Source organism: Mustelus asterias, unplaced genomic scaffold (assembly GCF_964213995.1).
Source record: "Mustelus asterias unplaced genomic scaffold, sMusAst1.hap1.1 HAP1_SCAFFOLD_85, whole genome shotgun sequence".
Taxonomy (NCBI): Eukaryota; Metazoa; Chordata; class Chondrichthyes; order Carcharhiniformes; family Triakidae; genus Mustelus; species Mustelus asterias.
In genome coordinates this window covers 812174-835907 of record NW_027590139.1, presented here as the reverse complement: position 1 = coordinate 835907, position 23734 = coordinate 812174, and the positions used below count along the sequence as shown (strand labels likewise).

Here is a 23734-nt window from a genome sequence, read left to right as displayed (position 1 = left end):
ACTTCCGAACACCCTTTCACTCTGTGATCCTTGAGAAATCCAAAGCCAGATATTCAAAACAAGGTTAAAAGATTATCAGCCCACTGGAGACAAAGTGGTGAGACCGGCCAGTCCAGCAGACAGAGAGCCTCCAATTCTCCCCAGTGACCAACTGTGAGAATGAACAAAATGCAGTCCTGGATGTAATTGAGAGCAGAAACAATAACAGCAGAATCCAACCCCTGGAATCACATGTGAACTCGCTGGTGTCTCCGCAGGTTGGATAACTGAGTGAATCCTTTCCCACACTGAGAGCAGGTGAACGGTCTCTCCTCATTGTGAACTCGCTGGTGTGTCTGCAGGGCGGATGACTGAGTGAATCTCTTCCCACAATGAAAGCAGATGAATGGCTTTTCCTCATTGTGAACTCTCTGGTGTGTCTGCAGGGTGGATAATCGACTGAATCCATTCCCACACTGAGAACAGGTGAACGGTCTCTCCCCAGTGTGACTGCGTCGATGAGTTTCCAGGTGAGAAGGGTATCTAAATCCCTTCCCACAGTCCCCACATTTCCACCGTTTCTCCATGGTGCAGGTGTCCTTGTGACTCTCCAGGTCGGACCTGGAGAGTCACAAGTTGAAACCTCATCCATACACAGAACACGGGTACAGTCTCTCCCCGCTGTGAATGCTGCGATGTTCTTTCAGGCTGTGCAACTGAAGCGTTTTCCACACGCAATGCACTGGAACACTCTCACTCTGGTGTGTGTGTCTCGGTGCTTTTCCAGTCACACTGATGTTTAAAATCTCCTGAAGCAGACAGAACAGAAAAACATTTCTCCTTCTAGATTCAAAGGCCGATGATATTCAGGTCCCGTTGAATTGAGTGACTCTGTCAGATGTTGATGTGACGTTTGGTTTAAGATTTCTGTCTGTAAATCCTCACCTTCTGATAGCCTGTAAAAGGAATTTACAAAAGCCATCACTGTCAATACAGAATCGAAATTCAGAACAGACAATTCTCGTTTCTATGGAACATTCTTTCCTCTCTCGTTCCCCAAAAGCTGTGAATCTCCATTCCACACACTCTCCCTCCATTCTCACTCTGCTGTATCTAATATTCACCCTCTCAATTCTCCTGAAGGGGCTGATTGAGGCTGATTGACAGATCCATGCTCACTGCTTCCTGTCCTGGACACAGAGAGCTGAAAATCTCCATGCAGACTGCCAGACAGTCTCGAGAGTCATAGAGGTTTACAGCATGGAAACAGGCCCTTCGCCCCAATTTGTCCATGCCGCCTTTTTTTATAACCCCTAAGCTAGTCCCAATTGCCCGCATTTGGCCCATATCCTTCTATACCCATCTTACCCATGTAACTGTCTAAATGCTTTTTAAAAATCAAAATTGTACCCGCCTCTACTACTACCTCTGGCAGCTTGTTCAAGACACTCACCATTCTCTGTATGAAAAAATTGCCCCTCTCACCTTAAACCTATGCCCTCTAGTTTTAGACTTCCCTACTTTGGGAAAAGATATTGACTATCTAGCTGATCTATGCCCCTCATTATTTTATAGACCTCTATAAGATCACCCCTAAGCCTCCGACACTCCAGACAAAAAAGTTCCAGTCTATCCAGCCTCTCCTTATAACTCAAACCGTCAAGTCCCAGTAGCATCCTAATAATTATTTTCTGCACTCTTTCTGGTTTAATAATATCCTTTCTATAATAGGGTGACCAGAACTGTACACAGCATTCCAGGTGTGGCCTTACCAATGTTTTGTACAACTTCAACAAGACATCCCAACTCCTGTATTCAATGTTCTGACCAATGAAACCAAGCACGCTGAATGCCTTCTTCACCACTCACAAAGCCATGCTGACTGTCCCTAATCAGTCATTGCATCTCTAAATGCCTGTAGATCCTGTCTCTCAAAATACCTTCCAACAACTTACCCACCACAGATGTGAGGCTCACTGGCCTGCAGTTCCCAGGCTTTTCCCTGCAGCCCTTTTCAAACAAAGGCACAACATTTGCCACCCTCCAGTCTTCAGGCACCTCACCTGTGACTATCGATGATACAAATATCTCTGCTATGACTGAACTAAAAATATATTTAATGGATAGGATGGCTCCAGTTGGTTAAGATACAGGGGGTTGTGATTAATTATGATCTTGAACTTGTGCCGTGGGGGTAGTCAAGCAGAAATGATCAATAATTTCTAAATGAGATTAGATGGGTGCTGCAGGGTTACAGAATGGGACCCACTCCAGACTGACAGAATTGCGTGACAGAGGATTTATAGTTTACTTTTGATAATTTATTAGTTCGTGTCACAAGCATGCTTACATTAACACTGCATGAACTCACTGTGAAAATCACAAAAAAACTGAAAAACTATGAAGTTACAGTGAGAGTCAGCATGGACTCGAGTTATCCAATGGACTCCTTCTGTGCTGGAATGACTCTATGACTGGAAAATCTGATTTCCACTCCATCGGACGAAGGAGCAGCGCTCCGAAAGCTAATGGTATTTGCTACCAAATAAACCTGTTGGACTTTAACCTGGTGTTGTTAAAACTGTTACTGTGTTTACCCCAGTCCAACGCTGGCATCTCCACATCATGACCACATAATAACACCAGAGACATTCTCTGCTCAAGTTTAGCTTCTGCTCAACTTTAAAAAAGTAAGAGGCAATTTAATTTAAACCTTCAAGATTCTGAAAGGTCTTGGATGTGGAGAGGATGTTTACTCTTATGGGAGAATCTGGGGGTCACTGTTTAAAAAACAGTGCTGCCCATTGAAGACAGAGCTGAGAAGGTTTTATTTCATTCAGAGTCTTGAATCTTCGGAAGACCCTTCCTCAAAAGTAGTAGAGTCTGATTTCAATAAGGAATTAGATACATTTCTTGGGGATCAAGGGATACGGGGGGTGGGGGTGGGGGGAGGCGGGATTACGATATTGAATTTGATGATCAGCCATGACCATAATGAACGGCGGAGCAGGCTCGAAGGGCCGAATAGCCTCCTCCCTACTTCTATTTTCTAGTATGTTTCTATGTAAACATGAGGAGCCTGGGGCTGAAGTGTAACCAAATTCTTTGCCACCGCTTCAGGCAACTTCTCACACTGAAACATAGAATCTAGAAGTGGGGGTAGGTCATTCAGCCCTTCGAGCTTGCTCCACCATTCATTATGGTCATGGTTGATCATCAAATTCAATATCCTAATCCCCCCCACCCCACTCCCGTTCCCCCATATCCCTTGATCTATATTCTGTGGCAGTGAATTCCACACATTCATCACCCTCTGGGTGAAGAAATTTCTCCTCACCTCAGTTCTAAAAGGTTTACCCCTTATCCTCAAGCTATGCCCCGGGTTCTGGACTCCCCCCACCATTGGGAACATTCTTCCTGTATCTACCCTGTCCAACCGTGTTAGAATTTTTAAGTTTCTATGAGATCCCCTCTCTCTCTTCCAAACTCCAGTGAGTATAATCTTAACCGATTTAGTTTCTCCTCATATGACTGACTTGCCATCCCAGGAATCAGCCTGGTAAACCTTCGCTGCACTCCCTCTATAACAAGGACATCCTTCCTCAGATAAGGACACCAAAACTGTACACAATACTCCAGGTGTGGCCTCACCAACGCCCTATACAACTGCAGCAAAACATCCCTATCCCTATACTCAAATCCTCTTGCTATGAAGGCCTACATATCATTTGCCTTCTTTACTGCCTACTGTACCTGCACGCTTACTTTCAGCGACTGATGCACGAGGAATCAAACATCTTGTTGAGTATACACCTCCCTCAATTTACACCTATTCAAGTAATAATCTGTCTTCCTATTATTGCTACCAAAGTGGATAATCTCACATTTATCCACATTATACTGCATCTGCAATGCTGATGCCCACACACTCAGCCAGTCCCAATCACGCTAAAGCATCTCTGCAGCCTCCTCACAGCTCACCCTCCCACCCAACTTGGTATTATCTGCAAACTTGGAGATAATACATTCCGTTCCCTCTTCCAAATCATTAATATATAATGTGAAGAGTTGGGGTCCAAGCACAGATCCCTGACAAACCCCACGAGTCACTGACTGCCATTCAGAAAAAGACTCATTTATGCCAACTCTTCGCTTCTTATCTGCTAACCAGCTTTCTATCCATCTCAAGACATTACCTGCAATCCCATGTCCTTTAACGTTACATAGCAGTCTGTTATGTGAGACCTTGTCGAAAGCCTTCTGAAAGTCTAAATAAACCACATCCACTGGTTTTCCTCGGTCAACTCTACTACTTACATCCTTACAAAATTCCAATAGATTCGTCAAGCATGATTTCCCTTTTGTAAATCCATGCTGTCTTTGTCTGATTATACCACTGCCTTCCAAATGCCGAGTTGTGAAATCCTTGATAATAGACACCAGCAACTTCCCCAATACCAATGTTAGGCTCACTGGTCTATAGTTCCCTGTTTTCTCTCTCCCTCCCTTTTTGAATAGTGGGTTTACATTAGCTACCCTCCAATCTGTCGGAACTATTACCGATTCCAAAGAATTTGGGAAAATAACCACCAATGTATCTACTATTTCCAGGACCACTTCCTGAGATACTCTGGGATGAAGCTTATCTGGACCTGGAGATTTATCCACCTTCAATCCCATCAATTTCCCCAAAAACTTCTCAACTGATGCTGATTTCCTTCAGCCCCTGACTAAAACATGTTTCTTTCAGTACTTCTGGTACATTATTCACGTCTTCCTTTGTGAAGACTGAAGCAAAGTACAAATTTAATTCCTCAGCCATTTCTTTATTCCCCGTTATGAATTCTCCTGTTTCTAACATTCGTTTTTGTCAAACTTTTTCTCTTTACATATCTATAGAAACTTTTACAGTCAGTTTTTATGTTCCCTGCTTGCTTCCTTTCATACTCCATTTTTCCCTTCTTAATCAATCCCTTGGTCCTCCTTTGCTGAATTTTAAACTGCTCCCAATCCTCGGATCTATTGCTTTTTCTTGCCAATTTGAATGCTTCTTCCTTGAATCTGATTCTATCTCTAATTTCCCTTGTAAGCCATGGCTTGGCCACAATTCCCTTACCACTCTTGCGCCAAACAGGAATAAACAACTTCTGGAGTATGTACATGGCCCATGGACTCCTCTCGGCTGCAAACATTAGCTGCCGCCTGGGAGTGGGTGAAGCTGTTTAGAACCTGTTACTCAGTCTGCTGTGCTATCCGGTCACTAGGACCCAGTCGGGAGCAGAAAACGCTGAAGCCCCACCCACTCACTGTTGCGTCACCAAGACACCAGCGCATTCGCTCCGCTCCCTGCTGAATCAAGATGGCGGCTGTTAACCTCGCCTCGTCTCGGGAAAAAGACCTGAAGCTGCAAACACGGAACCTGCGGATTACTTTTAGAGGTTTGAGACCTTCACCAGATATTTAGAAACCATCTCCGTCCATCTGCTGGTTCCAATCCTCCCTCCATGTATCCGCATCCTAACCGGTTGCTGATGAGACAGAGGAACGTCCCTCTCCATTGCCATCGTCCACGCTACGCATGCGTCAAACACTGCTTCACTGCGCATGCACAACTCTCCCGTGCTGTGGATAGGGGACATTCCCCACCGCGAGGAATGGTGGGTAAAACGCACGCCATCGAAACTCCTCATTTGTGAACAGTAGCTTTTTCTGCTGCGATGTGAAAATTAGGGATAGGGATGCAGTTAATAAAATTAGGAATCAAATTGTACTGTAATCGAAGTGCTCAAGACATCCATTATCCACCAGGAAGTAGGGGAATGGAAATTCTCGACCAAAGTATCTGAAATTGATACATAATGAGGGGGAAGTCGATCCATATCTTTAATGAACATCAACACGCAAAAATGGAACTTGACGACTTTTAAACAGCTCGCCCTCTTGACATAGAAGTGTCATAATGGGAAATGTGTGTGATGGATAGAGCTGTTTCTGGGGCACAGGGGATTGTGGGATCCACGGCCCCATTAAACAGCAGCTATTGGTATGCGTTTTATTAGAGGAGCATCAGTGACTGCAAACATTAACTCTATTTCTGTCTCTATAGATGCTGTCTAACCTGATGAGTATTTCCAACGTTTTCTCTTTTCATTTCAGATTTCCAGCAGCTGCAGTGTTTTGATTTTGTTTAGTAAGGAAGTTAAAACTAGAGGACACAGCCTCAAAATAAAGGGGGGTCGGTTTAAGACAGAGTTGAGGAGGAACTTCTTCTCCCAGAGGGTGGTGAATCTCTGGAATTCTCTGCCCACTGAGGTGGTGGAGGCTACCTCGCTGAATATGTTTAAAGCACGGATGGATGGATTCCTGATCGGTAAGGGAATTAAGGGTTATGGGGATCAGGCGGGTAAGTGGTACTGATCCACGTCAGATCAGCCATGATCTTATTGAATGGCGGGGCAGGCTCGAGGGGCTAGATGGCCTACTCCTGCTCCTATTTCTTATGTTCTTAGTTGAAGGCGTTGCTCATGGAACTGAATCTAGAAACAAACGGACCATTTAAAGCTGTGTTTCAAGTAAGGAAAAAGTAGTTATGTCGGGTATTTTTGTAAAATTTACATTTAGAAAATTTTCAAATTAATAACTGGAACATGGACATTACTGGAATTACCAGCAATTGGCTAAACCTCCTTTGACAGCAGCTTCCAAAACTACAAACGTCTTCTCCAATATGGATTAGGGCAGTTTGTGCATGGAAACCCCACTACCTGCATTTACTCTTCAGAATCACACACTATTCTGACTTGGTAGTATACTGCTCTGCCTTCACAATCACTCGGCCAAAATCCTAAAACTTATTTCTGAGCAACATAGTACAGTGGCACAGGGTAGCACAGTGGTCAACACTGCTGTTTCACAGCACCAGGGACCCGGGTTCGATTCCAGCTTTGGGTGACTGTGTGGAGTTTGCACGTTCTCTCTGTGACTGCATGAGTTTCCTTTAGGTGCTCCGGTTTCCTCCCACACCCCAAAGGTGTGCAGGTTAGGTGGATTGACCAGGCTAAATTGCCCCTTAAATGCAGGAGGTTATAGGTTACCTCACGATTACAAGTTGTTTTGAGATTGAAAGCGACATTTGGAGGTGATAGTTTTCCTGCATCCTTTGAGTTGGTGAAGGTTGTGGTTTGGCAGGTTCTGTCAAAGTTCTTGTCCAGTTGTAGATGTATAAAGTCCTTACCGTTCATTCCCTCCCTGTTTCATCTCTATCTTTCTCCTCCCATTAAGGTTGAATTCTTGTGTAGATCTGGACTGGGTGGCAGGTTTCCTGCATTGAAGGACATTAGCAAACCATTTGAGTTTTTAATCACAATCCAGCAGCTTTCGTGGTCACTTTTTCCTTGTGCCGGCTCCACAAATTACCGGATTCATTCAGCTCAATTTCACAACCTACCTTTGTGTTTATCACTGTTTTTTTCTCCTTTTTGAATTAATTTTACAGCATATTGGAAGAGGATGATTTGTAGGTGGGAAACTCAGATCAAACATCACATCAGGATCTGACAGACACCCAACTCATCAGGGCCTGAACATCATCGACTTCTGAACATGGAATCAAAAAGCACCGTTCACAATGGGGAGAAGGTGTTTACATGTTCTGTGTGTGGACGAGGTTTCAGTCGCTCATCAAACCTGTCAAAACGCAAGTGCTGTCCCACTGGGGAGAAACCGTGGAAATGTGGAGACTGTGGGAAGGGATTTGATTACCCATCTGAATTACATATTCATCACCGCAGTCACACTGGGGAGAGGCCATTCACTTGCTCTGTGTGTCAGAAAGGATTCACTAAATCATCCCACCTTCTAAGACACCGGCGTGTTCACACTGGGGAGAGACCATTCACCTGCTCCGTCTGTGGGAAAGACTTCACAAACTCATCCCACCTCCTGTCACACCTTCGTATCCACAGTGAGGAGAGACCTTTCCAATGTTCTGACTGTGAGAAAAACTATAAAAGGAAAAATGATCTGTTGAACCACAAACACACTCACACTGGGGAGAGACTGTTCCCCTGCTCCGTGTGTGGGAAGGGATTTACCCGTTCATTCGACCTACTGACACACCAACTTGTTCATACTGATAAGAGACTGTTTAAATGTCCTGACTGTGAGAAGTGCTTTAAAAGCCAGACGGATCTGCTGATGCACCAACTCACTCACACCAGGGAGAGACCCTTCACCTGCTTTTTCTGTGGGAAAGGCTTCACTTGGATGTCCAACCTACTTAATCACCAGCGAGTTCACACTGGGGAGAGGCCGTTCATCTGCTCAGTGTGTGGGAAGGGATTCACTCAGTCATCCACCCTGCTGACACACCAGCGAGTTCACACCAGGGAGAGGCCATTTCCGTGCTCAGTGTGTGGAAAGAGATTCAGTCGTTCATCCACACAGCTTAGGCACCAGCGAGTTCACAAGTAACTAGAACATAGAACAGTACAGCACAGAACAGGCCCTTCGGCCCACGATGTTGTGCCGACCTTCATCTGAAACCAAGATCAAGCTATCCCCCTCCCTACCATCCTGGTGTGCTCCATGTGCCTATCCAATAACCGCTTAAATGTTCCTAAAGTGTCTGACTCCACTTTCACTGCAGGCAGTCCATTCCACACCCCAACCACTCTCTGCGTGAAGAACCTACCTCTGATATCCTTCCTATATCTCCCACCATGAACCCTATAGTTATGCCCCCTTGTAATAGCTCCATCCACCCGAGGAAATAGTCTTTGAACGTTCACTCGATCTATCCCCTTCATCATTTTATAAACCTCTATTAAGTCTCCCCTCAATCTCCTCCGCTCCAGAGAGAACAGCCCCAGCTCCCTCAACCTTTCCTCATAAGACCGACACTCCAAACCAGGCAGCATCCTGGTAAATCTCCTCTGCACTCTTTCCAGCGCTTCCACATTCTTCTTATAGTGAGGTGACCAGAACTGCACGCAATATTCCAAATGCGGTCTCACCAAGGTCCTGTACAGTTGCAGCATAACCCCACGGCTCTTAAACTCCAACCCCCTGTTAATAAAAGCTAACACACTATATGCCTTCTTCACAGCTCTATCCACTTGAGTGGCAACCTTTAGAGATCTGTGGATATGAACCCCAAGATCTCTCTGTTCCTCCACAGTCTTCAGAACCCTACCTTTGACCCTGTAATCCACATTTAAATTTGTCCTACCAAAATGAATCACCTCACATTTATCAGGGTTAAACTCCATTTGCCATTTTTCAGCCCAGCTTTGCATCCTATCTATGTCTCTTTGCAGCCTACAACAGCCCTCCACCTCATCCACTACTCCACCAATCTTGGTGTCATCAGCAAATTTACTGATCCACCCTTCAGCCCCCTCCTCTAAGTCATTAATAAAAATCACAAAGAGCAGAGGACCAGGCACCGATCCCTGCGGCACTCCGCTAGCAACCTGCCTCCAGTCCGAAAATTTTCCATCCACCACCACCCTCTGTCTTCGATCAGATAGCCAGTTACCTATCCAATCGGCCAACTTTCCCTCTATCCCACACCTCCTTACTTTCATCATAAGCCGACCATGGGGGACCTTATCAAACGCCTTACTAAAATCCATGTATATGACATCAACCGCCCTACCTTCATCAACACACCTAGTTACCTCCTCAAAAAATTCTATCAAATTTGTGAGGCACGATTTGCCCTTCACAAATCCGTGCTGACTATCCCGGATTAATCCGCATCTTTCTAAATGGTCGTAAATCCCATCCCTAAGGACCTTTTCCATCAATTTACCAACCACCGAAGTCAGACTAACCGGTCTATAATTACCAGGGTCATTTCTATTCCCTTTCTTAAACAGAGGAACAACATTCGCCACTCTCCAGTCCTCTGGCACCATCCCCGTGGACAGTGAGGACCCAAAGATCAAAGCCAAAGGCTCTGCAATCTCATCCCTCGCCTCCCAAAGAATCCTAGGATACATTTCATCAGGCCCAGGGGACTTATCGACCTTCAGTTTATTCAAAACTGCCAATACATCCTCCCTCCGAACATCTATTTCCTCCAGCCTATTAGCCTGTAACACCTTCTCTTCCTGAAAAACATGGCCCCTCTCCTTGGTGAACACTGAAGAAAAGTATTCATTCATCACCTCGCCTATCTCTACTGATTCCATACACAAGTTCCCACCACTGTCCTTGACCGGCCCTAACCTCACCCTGGTCATTCTTTTATTCCTCACATAAGAGTAAAAAGCCTTGGGGTTTTCCTTGATCCGACCCGCCAAGGACTTCTCATGTCCCCTCCTTGCTCTCCTCAGCCCCTTTTTCAGCTCATTCCTTGCTAACTTGTAACCCTCAATCGAGCCATCTGAACCTTGTTTCCTCATCCCTACATAAGCTTCCCTCTTCCTTTTCACAAGACATTCCACCTCTTTTGTGAACCACAGTTCCCTCACTCGGCCATTTCCTCCCTGCCTGACAGGGACATACCTATCAAGGACACCCAGTATTTGTTCCTTGAAAAAGTTCCACTTTTCATCAGTGCCTTTCCCTGACAGTTTCTGTTCCCATCTTATGCCCCCTAATTCTTGCCTAATCGCATCATAAGTAACTGAAGGGATTGGATTTAGAATCTGCTGTTAATGACATCCAGGACTGAACCATGTTCATTCTGACAGTTGGAGTTTGTTGCTGCTGATATTAATAAGCATGAAAGCTGGTGTGTGCAGTGATGTTGTTTGTAAATGTTTGATTAAATCAGCTTTGATTCAAACACAGTGTTTTGGATTTCTCCATAATAAGAGGAGAATGATTGATCTCCTGTTTTTGACAGTGCCATTATTTGGGCCTTTTCTTGCTCAAGATTATTTCTGTTCTCTGATTCATCTTCTCCCGGATTAAACTCTGAACTTTCATCAATCCTATCAATCTATTGAAGACATTGGGTGCTTGGTGAAACCCACCTGATGTTGGTGTCATTGCCTTTCGGAAGATTTCCCAGTTTTCTGAAATTCCATCGTGGTTCTGGTGTTGATGTAATGATGGGAGTTTCAGTTCCAATGCTGATGATGTGGGGTCTGTGACAGAAACACAGAATCCTCACAGTGCAGAAAGACACCATTCAGCCCATTGAGTCTGTCCTGGGTCTCTGAAAGGGCATTATACCCAGTCCTACTTCCCTGCCTTATTCCTGTAACATTGCACATTCTTTCTTTTCAGATAGCAATCTAATTTTCTTTTCAATACCTCAATAGAACCTGCCTCCACGACCTCCTCAGTGAATTTGTTCCAGACTCCAACCAACCTCTGAGTGAAACATTTTTACTCACATCACTCTTACTCCTTGGCTAAATACTTTGAATCTGTGCCCTAGTTCTTGGTGCTCTCTTGAGTGGGAACAGTTTCTGACTATTTACTCTGTCCATACTCATTGCTCAACCCTAATTGCCCTTGAACTGAATGGCTTGCTGGACCATTTAAAGACCCACATTGCTATAGATCTGGAGTCACATGTGGAACATACCGGGAAAGGGTGGCAGATTTCCTTCCCGAAAGGACATGAGTTTTTTATAACAATCGGCAATGGTTTCATTAAAAGTTTATTTCCGGATTTTTTTGTTATTGAATTCAAATTCCACCGTCTGCCATGGTGGGAATTGAACCCAGGTCCCCAGAACATGACTTTAGGTTTCTGGATTACTTGGATTTGGTGTCTGGGTGTAAGTGGTCTCTGGATTTGGTGTCTGGGTTTAAGTGTTTGGATTTACTACTATTTACTGTGTATTCATGTCTCAGTGGAAACATTCTGTCCATATCTACCTGTCCATCCCATTTGAAGACCTGTATCCGAAGAATCATAGAATCCCTACAGTGTAGAAGGAGGCCATTCAGCCCATCGAGTCTGTGCTGACTCTGCAATAGGGCATCTTACCCAGGCCCACCGCCAGCAACTCCACACGTTTACCCCACTAATCCTCTAACCTGCACATCTTTTGACTGTGGGACGAAAGCAGAGCACCTGGAGAAAACCCCTGAAGTCACAGGTGGAATGTGCAAACTCCACACTGACAGTGAGGCAGCAGTGCTAACCACTGTACCACCCTGTAGAGATGAACCTTTCTTTAGTTTGAGATTGCCGTGTGTAAATCCTCCTCTTCTAACCCCCTGCAAAAGGAGTTTCCGAAATCCATCCAGGATAGAAATTCACAACATTCTCTCCTCCTGCTCCAGGTTTGTCACCGGGATAATTCCCCTTGTGTCCATTCAGTAACTTCTCATTTGGGATTTGCAGTTTACACAACAGGTTTCCAGAGAATCTCTATCCACCCACCAAATCCATTCCTCCCGCCATCCCACCTTTTACCCATCGTGGATCCGAGAGAGAAATGTCTGTTCATAGTCATGGCTGACACTGCGGATGCTCCAAACACAGGGCAGAACCAGGCCTGCCCACTGCTCTCCTGTGCTGTGGAAAGGGGATACTCTCAACCATGGGGAATGCTGGGTTAAAAACACCACCACTGATGGTCCCAATTAAATGGTGACAGAACCCAGAGGAAGATGCAGGTTCAGAGCTCAGACAATGAGGAACTTTAGAAGCAGTATTTTTCTGGTGGGCTGTTGGAAGTAGTAGAGGTAATTCATTGGATGTTCTCAATCTTAAAGAAGCTCTATGAGCTGCTTACACTTGTTATTGGAAGTGAGGATGGAGGAAAGAGGGAATGGGCAGAGCATCTCAAAAACTCCTAACATATTGGAGATATCAAAAAGATTGACACTCAGCTTAACATAAAGCTGATTTATTTAACTTTTAACCAGAAGATTAAAAACATACAACTGGCCTGGAATTTATCATCAGCAGTAGAAACAGACCCCAAAGAATGCGATTTAGTGCTGGCTGTGATTAAAAGTAAAATACAATCAATGTAGTTATTTCTGAAATCACTGGATCTCAGCGGATGGGATGAATGAGTGACTCTCTTCCCACATTCAGAGGGAGTGAACATTCTCTCCTCAGTGTCAATGCACTGGTGTACAGTGGGAAGAGGTTACCTGAACTCAGACCAAAAATGACAACACTTGGATTGTCTCTAGTCAGTGTGGACTCGTTGATGAGACAGCAGTTCCCTGGAACTTTTGTTGCACTTTCCGCAGTTCAGTCTCATCAGTGTGGATCTGCTGGTGCGTTAGCAGGTGGGATGAATTAATGAATCCCTTTCCACACTCAGGGCAGGTGAATGGTCTCTTCCCAGTGTGAATCCACTGGTGTGTCAGCAGAGTGGACATCTGAGCAAATCCCTTCCCACACTCTTTGCAGGTGAGTTGCCTCTCCCCAGTGTGAATCCACTGGTGGACAGTGAGGTCAGATGATTGTGTGAACCCAGTCCCACAATGAGAGCACCTGAACGGTCTCATGTCAGTGTGAACATGTTGATGGTGCTTCAGTTCCCAGAAGTTTTGCAGCACTTCACACAGTCTGTGTATTTAAAAGGTCTCTCTGCAGTGTGAACTGGTTGGTGTCTCAACAGATGTGATGAATGAGTGAATCCCTTCCCACATTCAGTGCAGGTGAACGGCCTCTCCCCAGTGTGAACGAGCTGGTGTCTCAGCAGGTTGGTTGAATTCACGAAGCTCTTCCCACACTCGGTGCAGGTAAATGGCCTCTCCCCAGTGTGAACGCACTGATGAGTTTCCAGTATAACTGAGTAACTGAATCCCTTCCCACAGTCCTCACATTTCCACAGTTTCTCCATGCTGTGGGTGTCCTGTGTCTCTCCAGGTTCTATAATCAGATGAAGCCTCATCCACACACACACAACACACGGACGCTTTCTCCCCACTGTGAATGGTACTTTCTCCTTCCATGTTTACAACACAATGATTTCAGGTTTGGATAAATTGAGTGACTCCATCAGATTCTGATGCGATGTTTAGTTTGAGTTTTCCAACTGCAAATCCTTCCTTCCAATTGCCCTGTGAAATTATTTCAAAACCGAGAAAAGGGAATGAGAGACAAGCCGCAAAAGCAGGCTGTGAAATCGAGCTGAACAAATTTGGTAATTTGTTGGGCAGATACGAGAAAAATGTGACCATGAAAACTGACATTGTTGTGAAAAACTTAACTGGTTCACTGGTACGGGAACTTACTACCTTTTCTGGACTGACACCAGGCTCTTCTCTATGGGAGGGGAGGGAGAGGGTGAGAAGTGGAGCGACATGGGGTGACGGGAGGGAATTTTACTTATTTACAAATAAACCAACCTCCAGCACCGAGGAGGACCAGGGTAGTAGGTGTATGTGAACATCATCCCTCCAAAATTCCCTTCAAGTCACACATCACCCTGACTTATCTGACATCTTGTACTGGATGAACAGAAATTCCCTCCATTTAGCAGCATAGAGTTTTACAGCATAGAAAGAGGCCCTTTGGCCCATCATGTCTGTGCCGGCCAGCAAGCACCTATCTATTCTAATCCCATTTCCAGTAATTGGTTCATAACCTTGAATGCTATGGTGTTTCACCTGCTCATCTAAATGCTTCTTAAATATTGTGAGGGTTCTTGCCTCTACAACCCTTTCAGACAGTGAGTTCCAGATTCCCACCACCCTCTGAGTGAAAGGTTATTCCTCCACTCCACTCTAAACCTCCTGCCCCTTAACTTAAATCTATCTCCCTGGTTATTGACCCCTCTACTAAAGGGGAAAAGTTCCTTTCAATTTACCTGATTTATATTCCTCATAATCTTGTACACCTCAGTCAGGTCACCCCTCAGCCTTCTCTGCTCTAAGGAAAACAACCTCAGCCTAACCAGCCACTCTTCATAGTTGAAATGGTCCAGCCCAGGCAACATCCTGGTGAATCTCCTCTGCTCCCTTTCTGATGCAATCACATCCTTCCTATAGTGTTCCAAACAGAACAGCACACAGGACTCGAGTTATGAGTAACAAGTGTTTATACAGCTCCAACATAACCACCTTATCTACCTGTCCTGCTGGCTTCAGGGATAATTGGGAATGCTCCCCAATGTCCCTCTGGTCCTTTATATTCCCTGGCCTTGTCCTCCCAAAATTCATCACTTCATACTTTTCAGGGTTAAGTTCCATTTGCCACTGTTCTGCCCGTCTGACCAGCCTGTCTGCATCACCCTGCAATCCAAGGTTGTCCTCCTCGCTATTTACCACACCACCAATGACAATCTGTTCAATTCTATCACACACCCATCCCTGCTTTCTGTACCTACATTGTCCTTCCACACAGTGAACACAGATGCAAAATACTCCTTTAATGCTTCAAATACATCTTCCGGCTCCACACCCAGGTTGCCGAATGGGCAATTGATTCCTAATCTACCAACCACTCTTTCCCTGATTACCCTCTTGCCCTTAACATATTTATAAAGCATCTTGTGATTTCTTTCCTTCTCTGCCACCGCTCTGCCTCATCAATAAGACATTGGGACTCAGAGGGTTGATGCAGTTTGATGGACAAGTTGTCTCCATTCTGAACAATGGGGAACCCGCTCCTCCCAGTCATTGACAATATTGCCCCCTACAAAGATGGCGATCACCCATGCGCACTGCCGCACATTGCCCCCAATAAAGATGGAGGTCGTTAACGCGTGGGCCGATCTCAGGGATCTTTGACCCGCTCGATGCAAATGGGGTAATTGGAGAATTTTGGGGGGAGTTTACAGATCGCACAACCGGTTTCTGAAGCCTTCCCGTCCACTCGCCGGTTCCATCGTACCCACCGATCGGCGATTTTCCGCTGACAAATTACGGATCCGAAGCAGTAAGCCTTTGCCGTCGCCATTACCCGCAATGCGCATGCTTCAGTTGGAGCCCCTTTTTCACCCTGATTGGTTGGAGGACGAACCCCCCCACCCACCACCCCCACCGCGTCATCCAGACCCGCCCCTCGTATTGGTCCGGAGCCGCTGTCAATCACCCTCCCCGGGGCATCACGATCTGGCACATGCGCAGTCCGGTCTGGCTGATCATGCGGGACACTCTGTCTGAATGTGGAGCATGCGCAATTCCTTTGTTCGCCTCGGGAGCGAGAGTCCTTTGTCCCGGAGAAGCGGAGTCAGCGTTAGGCGGTGGCTGCGAGGATTTGGAAACACTTTGTGGATCCGCAAACCCTTCAGAATCATTGTCAGCTCCCTGGTTTGCAGCTGCGGGGCTTCTCCCTCCCTCCCTCCCGGGGACAGGCCCAGGTTAACGGCCCCATCCTGGCTCAGCCACTGGAGGATGGTTCACATCAGAGGATGGGGGAGGGGGACAATAAATAAGAGGTTACACTTTGGCCTCAAATCAATGAGGACTCTGATCTCTGGGAAGGAAGGAAACCCTGGGAGGTGGGCGGGGAGGATTCACAAACACCCGCTGGAGTCCCCAACACCCCCAGTAAAAAGCTGCAGCTCCCAGCAGTGACCAGGAGAGAAAATAATTGATTGATTTTATTTTGACTCTGTACAAAAGAGAACTGAACCCAGCCAGAATAGAGAGTGGGAGAAAAGATTTGTGAAGATATTTCACACTCGGTTTGCCAGGCTGACCAACTCTCTCTGAGAAAATGAAAGGACATTCTTCACGAGTCTGTCGGAGCAGGTGAGCAGTATTGTGTGCGGTGCTGCTGGAACTGCGAGGGTGGGCATGGGCTGGTTGGCAGCCAGAACAGTTGGAAGAGGGTGCTGCACAGATCCATCTTATGGGTGAAACAGCACCCATACGCCATGCAGCCTGGCACACTGGACTCAAACATGGGACAATTATTGAAATATGAGATGGTTGTTCAATGTGGGAGTTGGTTGCAGGACAGGGAGGTGGGAAAGTGTTCAGGATGAGGATTTACTGCTTTACAGGATCAAGTGAGGAAACTATGTTCCACAGAAAGTAGAAATGTCTGTTCTGAATTTCGATCCCGTACTGACAGTGATGATGTTTCTAAACTCCTTTTACAGGATATTTGAAATATACAGACATTAAATCATCCAACCTGGAGAGACACGAGGACATCTACACCATAGAGAACCCATGGGAATGTGGGGACTGTGGGAAGGAATTCAGTTCTCCATCCCAGCTGGAAGCACATCAGCGCAGCCACACTGGGAAGAGTCTGTTCATCTGCACCGTGTGTGGGAAGAGTTTTAGTCGAATGTTCAACCTTCGCACTCATCAGCGACTTCACACTGGGGAGCGGCCATTCACCTGCTCTGTGTGTATGAAGGGATTCAGCAGTTCATCTCACCTGCTGAAACACAAGCGTGCTCACACTGGGGAAAGGCCTTTCACCTGCTCCGTGTGTGGGAAGGGATTCACTAACTCATCTGATCTCCTGATACACCAGCGAGTTCACACCGGGGAGAGGCCGTTCACCTGCTCCATATGTGGGAACAGATTCACTCAGTCACAAAACCTAATGAGACACCAGCGAGTTCACAAGTCTTCTGGAGGTCGATTCCCCAGTTATTGAACAGGTAATCACATCCTGCACTGATCCATGTGCATTCTGATAGCTGTGGTGTGTTTCTGCTGCTGTTAATAACTGCTGTAACCAGCTTGAGTTAACAATTCAGATATTTGTTCAAGTTCAGATAGACTAATGGATCAACCAGGGTCTAATTGAATAACAGAGCAGACTTGAAGGGCTGAACAACCTATTCCATTTCCTGAGTAGTCTCTCCACAGGACTCTCCTACTCTTTAACTCTGCTCCATCGCTGGTTCCTGGTGAAGTGTCTTCTCCCCAGTTAAGAACAAAGAAAAGTACAGCACAGGAACAGGCTTTCCATTCATCAGCTGGTGTTTCATTCAGCTGTGGTGTGTTTCTGCTGCTGTTAATAACCCTATAACCAGCTGGAGTTAACTGTTCAGGTATTTGTTCTTCAAGTTCAGAAAGACTAATTGATCAGCCAGAGTCTAACTGAATATAAAGCACTGGTTAGGCCCCATTTGGAGTACTGTGAGCAATTTTGGGCCCCACACCTCAGGAAGGACATACTGGCACTGGAGCGGGTCCAGCGGAGATTCACACGGATGATCCCAGGAATGGTAGGCCTGACATACGATGAACGTCTGAGGATCGTGGGATTATATTCATTGGAGTTTAGGAGGTTGAGGGGAGATCTGATAGAAACTTACAAGATAATGAACGGCTTAGATAGGATGGACGTAGGGAAGTTGTTTCCATTAACAGGGGAGACTAGGACGCGGGGGCACAGCCTTAGAATAAAAGGGAGTCACTTTAGAACAGAGATGAGGAGAAATTTCTTCAGCCAGAGAGTGGTGGGTCTGTGGAATTCATTGCCACAGAGGGCTGTGGAGGCCGAGACGTTGAGCGTCTTCAAGACAGAAATTGATAAATTCTTGATTTCTCGAGGAATTAAGGGCTATGGGGAGAGAGCGGGTAAATGGAGTTGAAATCAACCATGATTGAATGGTGGAGTGGACTCGATGGGCCGAATGGCCTTACTTCCGCTCCTATGTCTTATGGTCTTATGGTCTTATGAATGACAGAGCAGACTCAAAAGGCTGAATGAGCAACTCCATTTCCTGTTTTGTTTCCACCCCGCGCCTCTCCCACTCTCTAGCTCTACTCCAGTGCTGGTTTCTGGTGAAGTGTCTTCCCCCCCTCAGTTCTCCCATCACTTTCCATTCATTAGCTGGTGTTTGAGCCCAAGTTTATTGGGAAACAGGAGGAAATCATTTATCCCCCTTGAGCCTGTTCTCTTATTGACTGGGGTCACGGCTGATCTGTGACCAAACTCCATTTACCCAGATATTGTTTTAATCCTGACTTCCCCAGTCTGTTACAATGTGATTTAAAAATAACTTTGATTTATATCAGACCTTTAATGTAGGAGAGTGTCCCAAGGTGAATCTCAGAAACATCAACTGACAGAATCAGACAGAACGTAACACTGAGGAACACTATAGGAAGGATGTGATTGCACTGGAAAGAGTGCAGAGGAGAGTCACCAGCATGTTGCCTGGGCTGGAGTGTTGGGAAGGCGATTTATTATCTAAATGGGGAGCGACTTTGGGGTGCTCCAGTGCAGAAGGATCTAGGTGTCCTCGTTCACCCGTCACAGGAAACCAGCATGCAGGTACAGCAGATTATAAAGAAAGTGAATGGAATGTTGGCATTTATAGCTAAAGGATTAGAATATAAATGTAAGGAACTATACAAGGCATTGGTGAGGCCGCACCTGGAGTATTGTGCATAATTTTGGTCCCTTTATTTGAGGAAAGATGTAGTGGCATTGGAGGCAGTTCAGAGGAGGTTCACGAGATCGATTCCAGAGATGAGGGGTTTGTCGTATGAAGAGAGATAGGCCTATACTCTCTGGAATTTAGAAGAATGAGGGGAGATCAAATTGAGGTACACAAGATGATAAAAGGTATGGATAAAGTAGACGTGGAATGAATGCTTCCTCTTATGGGGCATTCTAGGACAAGAGGTCATAGTCTTAGGATAAGGGGTAGCGAATTTAAAACAGAGTTGAGGAGAAACTACTTCTCCCAAAGGGTTGTGAATCTGGAATTCGCTCCCCCGAAGTGCTAATGGAGTTAGACAGATTTTTAACTGGTTACGGGGAGAAGGCAGGAAAATGGGAATGAGGAGCATATCAGCCATGGTCAAATGGCGGAGCACACTCGATGGGCCAAATGCCCTAATTCTGCTCCAATATCTTATGAACTTAACACAGCCTTAAATGTATTCAATGACCAAGCCTCCTACTTACTGGAGAAGGGATTTCCAAAGACGAATGATCTTCATAGCGAATACGTTTCTCCTCATGGTGTAAACTGAGAGACCTCTTATTTTCAACTGTTCCATAATTCGATATTACCCCATGAGGGGAAACATCCTCTCAGAATCTACCCGGTCAAGCTCCCCCAGGATCTAATATGCTTCACCAAGATCACCTCTCATTCTTCTGAATTCCAATGGGTAAAGACCCAACCTAGAACATAGAACATAGAACATTACAGCGCAGAACAGGCCCTTCGGCCCACGATGTTGCACCGACCAGTTAAAAAAAAAAACTGTGACCCTCCAACCTAAACCAATTTCTTTTCGTCCATGAACCTATCTACGGATCTCTTAAACGCCCCCAAACTAGGCGCATTTACTACTGATGCTGGCAGGGCATTCCAATCCCTCACCACCCTCTGGGTAAAGAACCTACCCCTGACATCGGTTCTATAACTACCCCCCCTCAATTTAAAGCCATGCCCCCTCGTGCTGGATTTCTCCATCAGAGGAAAAAGGCTATCACTATCCACCCTATCTAAACCTCTAATCATCTTATATGTTTCAATAAGATCCCCTCTTAGCCGCCGCCTTTCCAGCGAAAACAATCCCAAATCCCTCAGCCTCTCCTCATAGGATCTCCCCTCCATACCAGGCAACATCCTGGTAAACCTCCTCTGCACCCTCTCCAAAGCCTCCACATCCTTCCTGTAATGTGGGGACCAGAACTGCACACAGTACTCCAAGTGCGGCCGCACCAGAGTTGTGTACAGTTGCAACATAACGCTACGACTCCTAAATTCAATCCCCCTACCAATAAACGCCAAGACACCATATGCCTTCTTAACAACCTTATCTACTTGATTCCCAACTTTCAGGGATCTATGCACACATACACCTAGATCCCTCTGCTCCTCCACACTATTCAAAGTCCTCCCGTTAGCCCTATACTCAACACATCTGTTATTCCTACCAAAGTGAATTACCTCACACTTCTCCGCATTAAACTCCATCCGCCACCTCTCGGCCCAACTTTGCAACCTGTCTAAGTCTTCCTGCAAACTACGACACCCTTCCTCACTGTCTACCACACCACCGACTTTGGTGTCATCAGCAAATTTGCTAATCCACCCAACTATACCCTCATCCAGATCATTAATAAATATTACAAACAGCAGTGGCCCCAAAACAGATCCCTGAGGTACACCACTTGTAACCGCACTCCATGATGAATATTTACTATCAACCACCACCCTCTGTTTCCTATCCGCTAGCCAATTCCTGATCCAATTTCCTAGATCACCCCCAATCCCATACATCTGCATTTTCTGCAGAAGCCTACCATGGTGAACCTTATCAAACGCCTTACTAAAATCCATATATACCACGTCCACTGCCTTGCCCCCATCCACCTCCTTGGTCACTTTCTCAAAAAACTCAATAAGGTTAGTAAGGCACGACCTACCTGCCACAAAACCATGCTGACTATCACCTATCAATTCATTACTCTCCAAATAACTATAAACCTGTTCCACCTTTCCTCAGAAGCCAAACCCCCTCATCACAGGAGTCAGCCTAGTGAACATTTTCTCATCTGCTTCCAATGAAAATGTGCCCCAGCTTAAGTAATCCTGAGCCGGAAAGCAGGCAGACACATTGTTGTGAATTTCTATCCTGGACTGAGAGTGATGGGTTTTGGAAACTTATTTTACATGGGTTAGAAGGGGAGGATTTACCCACAGCAAACTGCAATCAAGTGAATGTTTAACAAAAAACAAAGTGCTGGAAAATCTCAGCATGTCTGACAGCATCTTTGGAGAGAGAATAGAGCCAACGTTTCGAGTCTGAATGACTGTTTGGAGAACGGTCATCCAGACTTGAAACATTGACAGAGGCGAAAGACCAGATGGACCGAATGGCCGACTCCTAATTCCTGAGGTGAAACATGTCACCATGGTTGTGAACAATCATGTTCAGCCTCGGACAATTATCAAGGAGAGAGATGGAGTCGGTGGCTGGGGAGTGAAGTTTGTAGCAAAGACTGAAACCAGTGGCTTCAGTCTTCCCAATATATAAAATATCTGTTCATCCAGAACTGGATGGCAGACAAGTCAGGACAGTGTGTTTAAAGTTTTTTTAAAAAGTTTATCATGTCACGAGTAGGTTTATATTAACACTGCGATGAAGTTACTGTGAAAATCCCCAAGTATGTGAGACTTGAAGGTGAATTTCGAGGTGTTCATTCACACTTGTGATCCTGGTCCTTCCAGGTGGTGGAAGTTGAGGGTTTGGGAGATTCTGTCAAAGCTCCAGCTGAGTTATAGATGTGTAAAATCCCTCTCCTCCTGCCATCACCAGCACCTCCCCCACCCCCCCACAACCTCACCTCTTGCATTACTCCCCATTCTCTCCCACTGTCTTGTACTCTCCTTAAGTAGAGGCCTGAGTCTGTACAGACCCCAGACTGGGTGGTAGGTTCCTTTCCCTGATGGACATTAGTGAATCAGTTGGGTTTTTATGATAATCCAGCACTGTTCATTAGTATCAGACAAATGACCAGATTCATTCAGCTCAATTTCACAAGCTGCCTTTGTGTTTTTGTGGGTTCTCTCTCACTCCTGTTTTTTTGTTTTAAATCAATTTCACAGGGTTTTAGAAGAGGAGGATTTACAGTCAGGAAACTGAAACCAAACATCACACCAGGAGCTGACAGAGGTGTACAATTTATCGTAACCTGAATATCATTTAATATTAAACATGGAAGGAAAAAGCACTGTTCACAGTGAGGAGAAACCATACACGTGTTGTGTGTGTGGACGAGGCTTCAGTTGATCATCTGGCCTGTCGAGACACAAGCACAGTCACACTGGGGAGAAGCTGTGGAAATGTGGGGATTGTGGGAAAGCGTTTAGTTATCCATCTGACCTGGAAACTCATCGACGCAGTCACATTGGGGAGAGACCATTCACCTGCCCTCAGTGTGGGAAGGGATTCACTCAGTCATCCAGTCTGCTAAAACACCAGCGAGATCACAATGGGGAGAGACCATTCACATGTTCTGAGTGTGGGAAGGGATTCACTCAGTTATCCAATCTGTTAGGACACCAACGTGGTCACACTGGGGAAAGGCCATTCACCTGCTCTGTGTGTTGGAAGGGATTCACTCAGTCATCCCACCTGATGACACATCAGCGAATTCACACTGGAGAGAGATCATTTACCTGCTCCGATTGTGGGAATGGATTCATTCAGTTATCTGATCTGCTGAAACACCAGCGAATCCACACTGGGGAGAAACCATTTTCCTGCTCTGTGTGTGGGAAGGGATTCACTCAGTCATCTCACCGACTGAAACATCAGCGAGTTCACACTGATGAGAGACCTTTTAAATGCCTGAACTGTGAGAAGTGCTTTAAAAGTTCTGTGGAGCTGACATCCCATCAACGGGTTCACGCTGACGAGAGACCATTTAAATGCCTGGATTGTGGGAAGTGCTTTAAAAGTTCTGGGGAACTGGTGACCCATCAACATATTCACACTGACGAGAGACCGTTCAGATGCTCTCACTGTGGGACTGGATTCAGGAAATCATCTCAGCTCACTGTACACCAGAGAATTCACACTGGGGAGAGGCCGCTCACCTGCTCTGAGTGCGGGAAGGGATTCAATCACTCATCCAATCTGCTGAAACACCGGCGCATTCACACCGAGGAGAAACCATTCACCTGCTCTGTGTGTGGGAGGGGATTCACTCAGTCATCCCATCTGCTGAGACACCAGCGAGGCCACAAGTAACTATAGTGATTGGGTTTTGCTGTGAATCACCTGCAGGATTGAAGATTATTCACTGGAGTCTGGTCCTGCTGATGTTAATAAACACCAGGCCGGTTATAGGTGTAAATATTCTGGATAAGAGTCAAATAAATCAGCTTTGTGTTAAACACAGTGTCTTGCATCTTTTAAATACTGCTAACAG

At 45.7% G+C, this 23734-nt stretch overlaps 3 protein-coding genes across 3 annotated transcripts in view; 2 read left to right on the top strand and 1 right to left on the bottom strand.

The window, feature by feature from the left end:
* The window catches only part of LOC144483972 (uncharacterized), a 55173-nt gene that overhangs the window by 22687 nt on the left and 8752 nt on the right, over positions 1-23734 (bottom strand). Inside the window, 1 exon segment of the mRNA XM_078202549.1 lies at positions 21006-21012. Coding sequence (XP_078058675.1) covers positions 21006-21012 — 7 coding nt within the window.
* The window catches only part of LOC144483947 (uncharacterized), a 49020-nt gene continuing 32867 nt past the window's right edge, over positions 7582-23734 (top strand). Inside the window, exons 1-3 of the mRNA XM_078202506.1 lie at positions 7582-7800; positions 8035-8372; positions 22803-23176. Coding sequence (XP_078058632.1) covers positions 7582-7800; positions 8035-8372; positions 22803-23176 — 931 coding nt within the window. The remainder of the gene's footprint in view (positions 7801-8034; positions 8373-22802; positions 23177-23734) is intronic.
* Positions 16844-23696, top strand: LOC144483979 (uncharacterized). Its single transcript, XM_078202555.1, has 3 exons — positions 16844-16871; positions 16965-17480; positions 22407-23696. Exons 1-2 carry the CDS (start codon positions 16844-16846, stop codon positions 17474-17476), a joined length of 540 nt encoding a protein of 179 aa, XP_078058681.1. The 3' UTR covers positions 17477-17480; positions 22407-23696.

Coding starts and splice junctions, on each gene's coding strand:
- LOC144483979 (XM_078202555.1), top strand. CDS start 16,844: ATGAGGATTTACTGCTTTACAGGATCAA. Junction 16,872..16,964: donor TTACTGCTTTACAGGATCAA/GTGAGGAAACTA, acceptor CTCCTTTTACAG/GATATTTGAAATATACAGAC.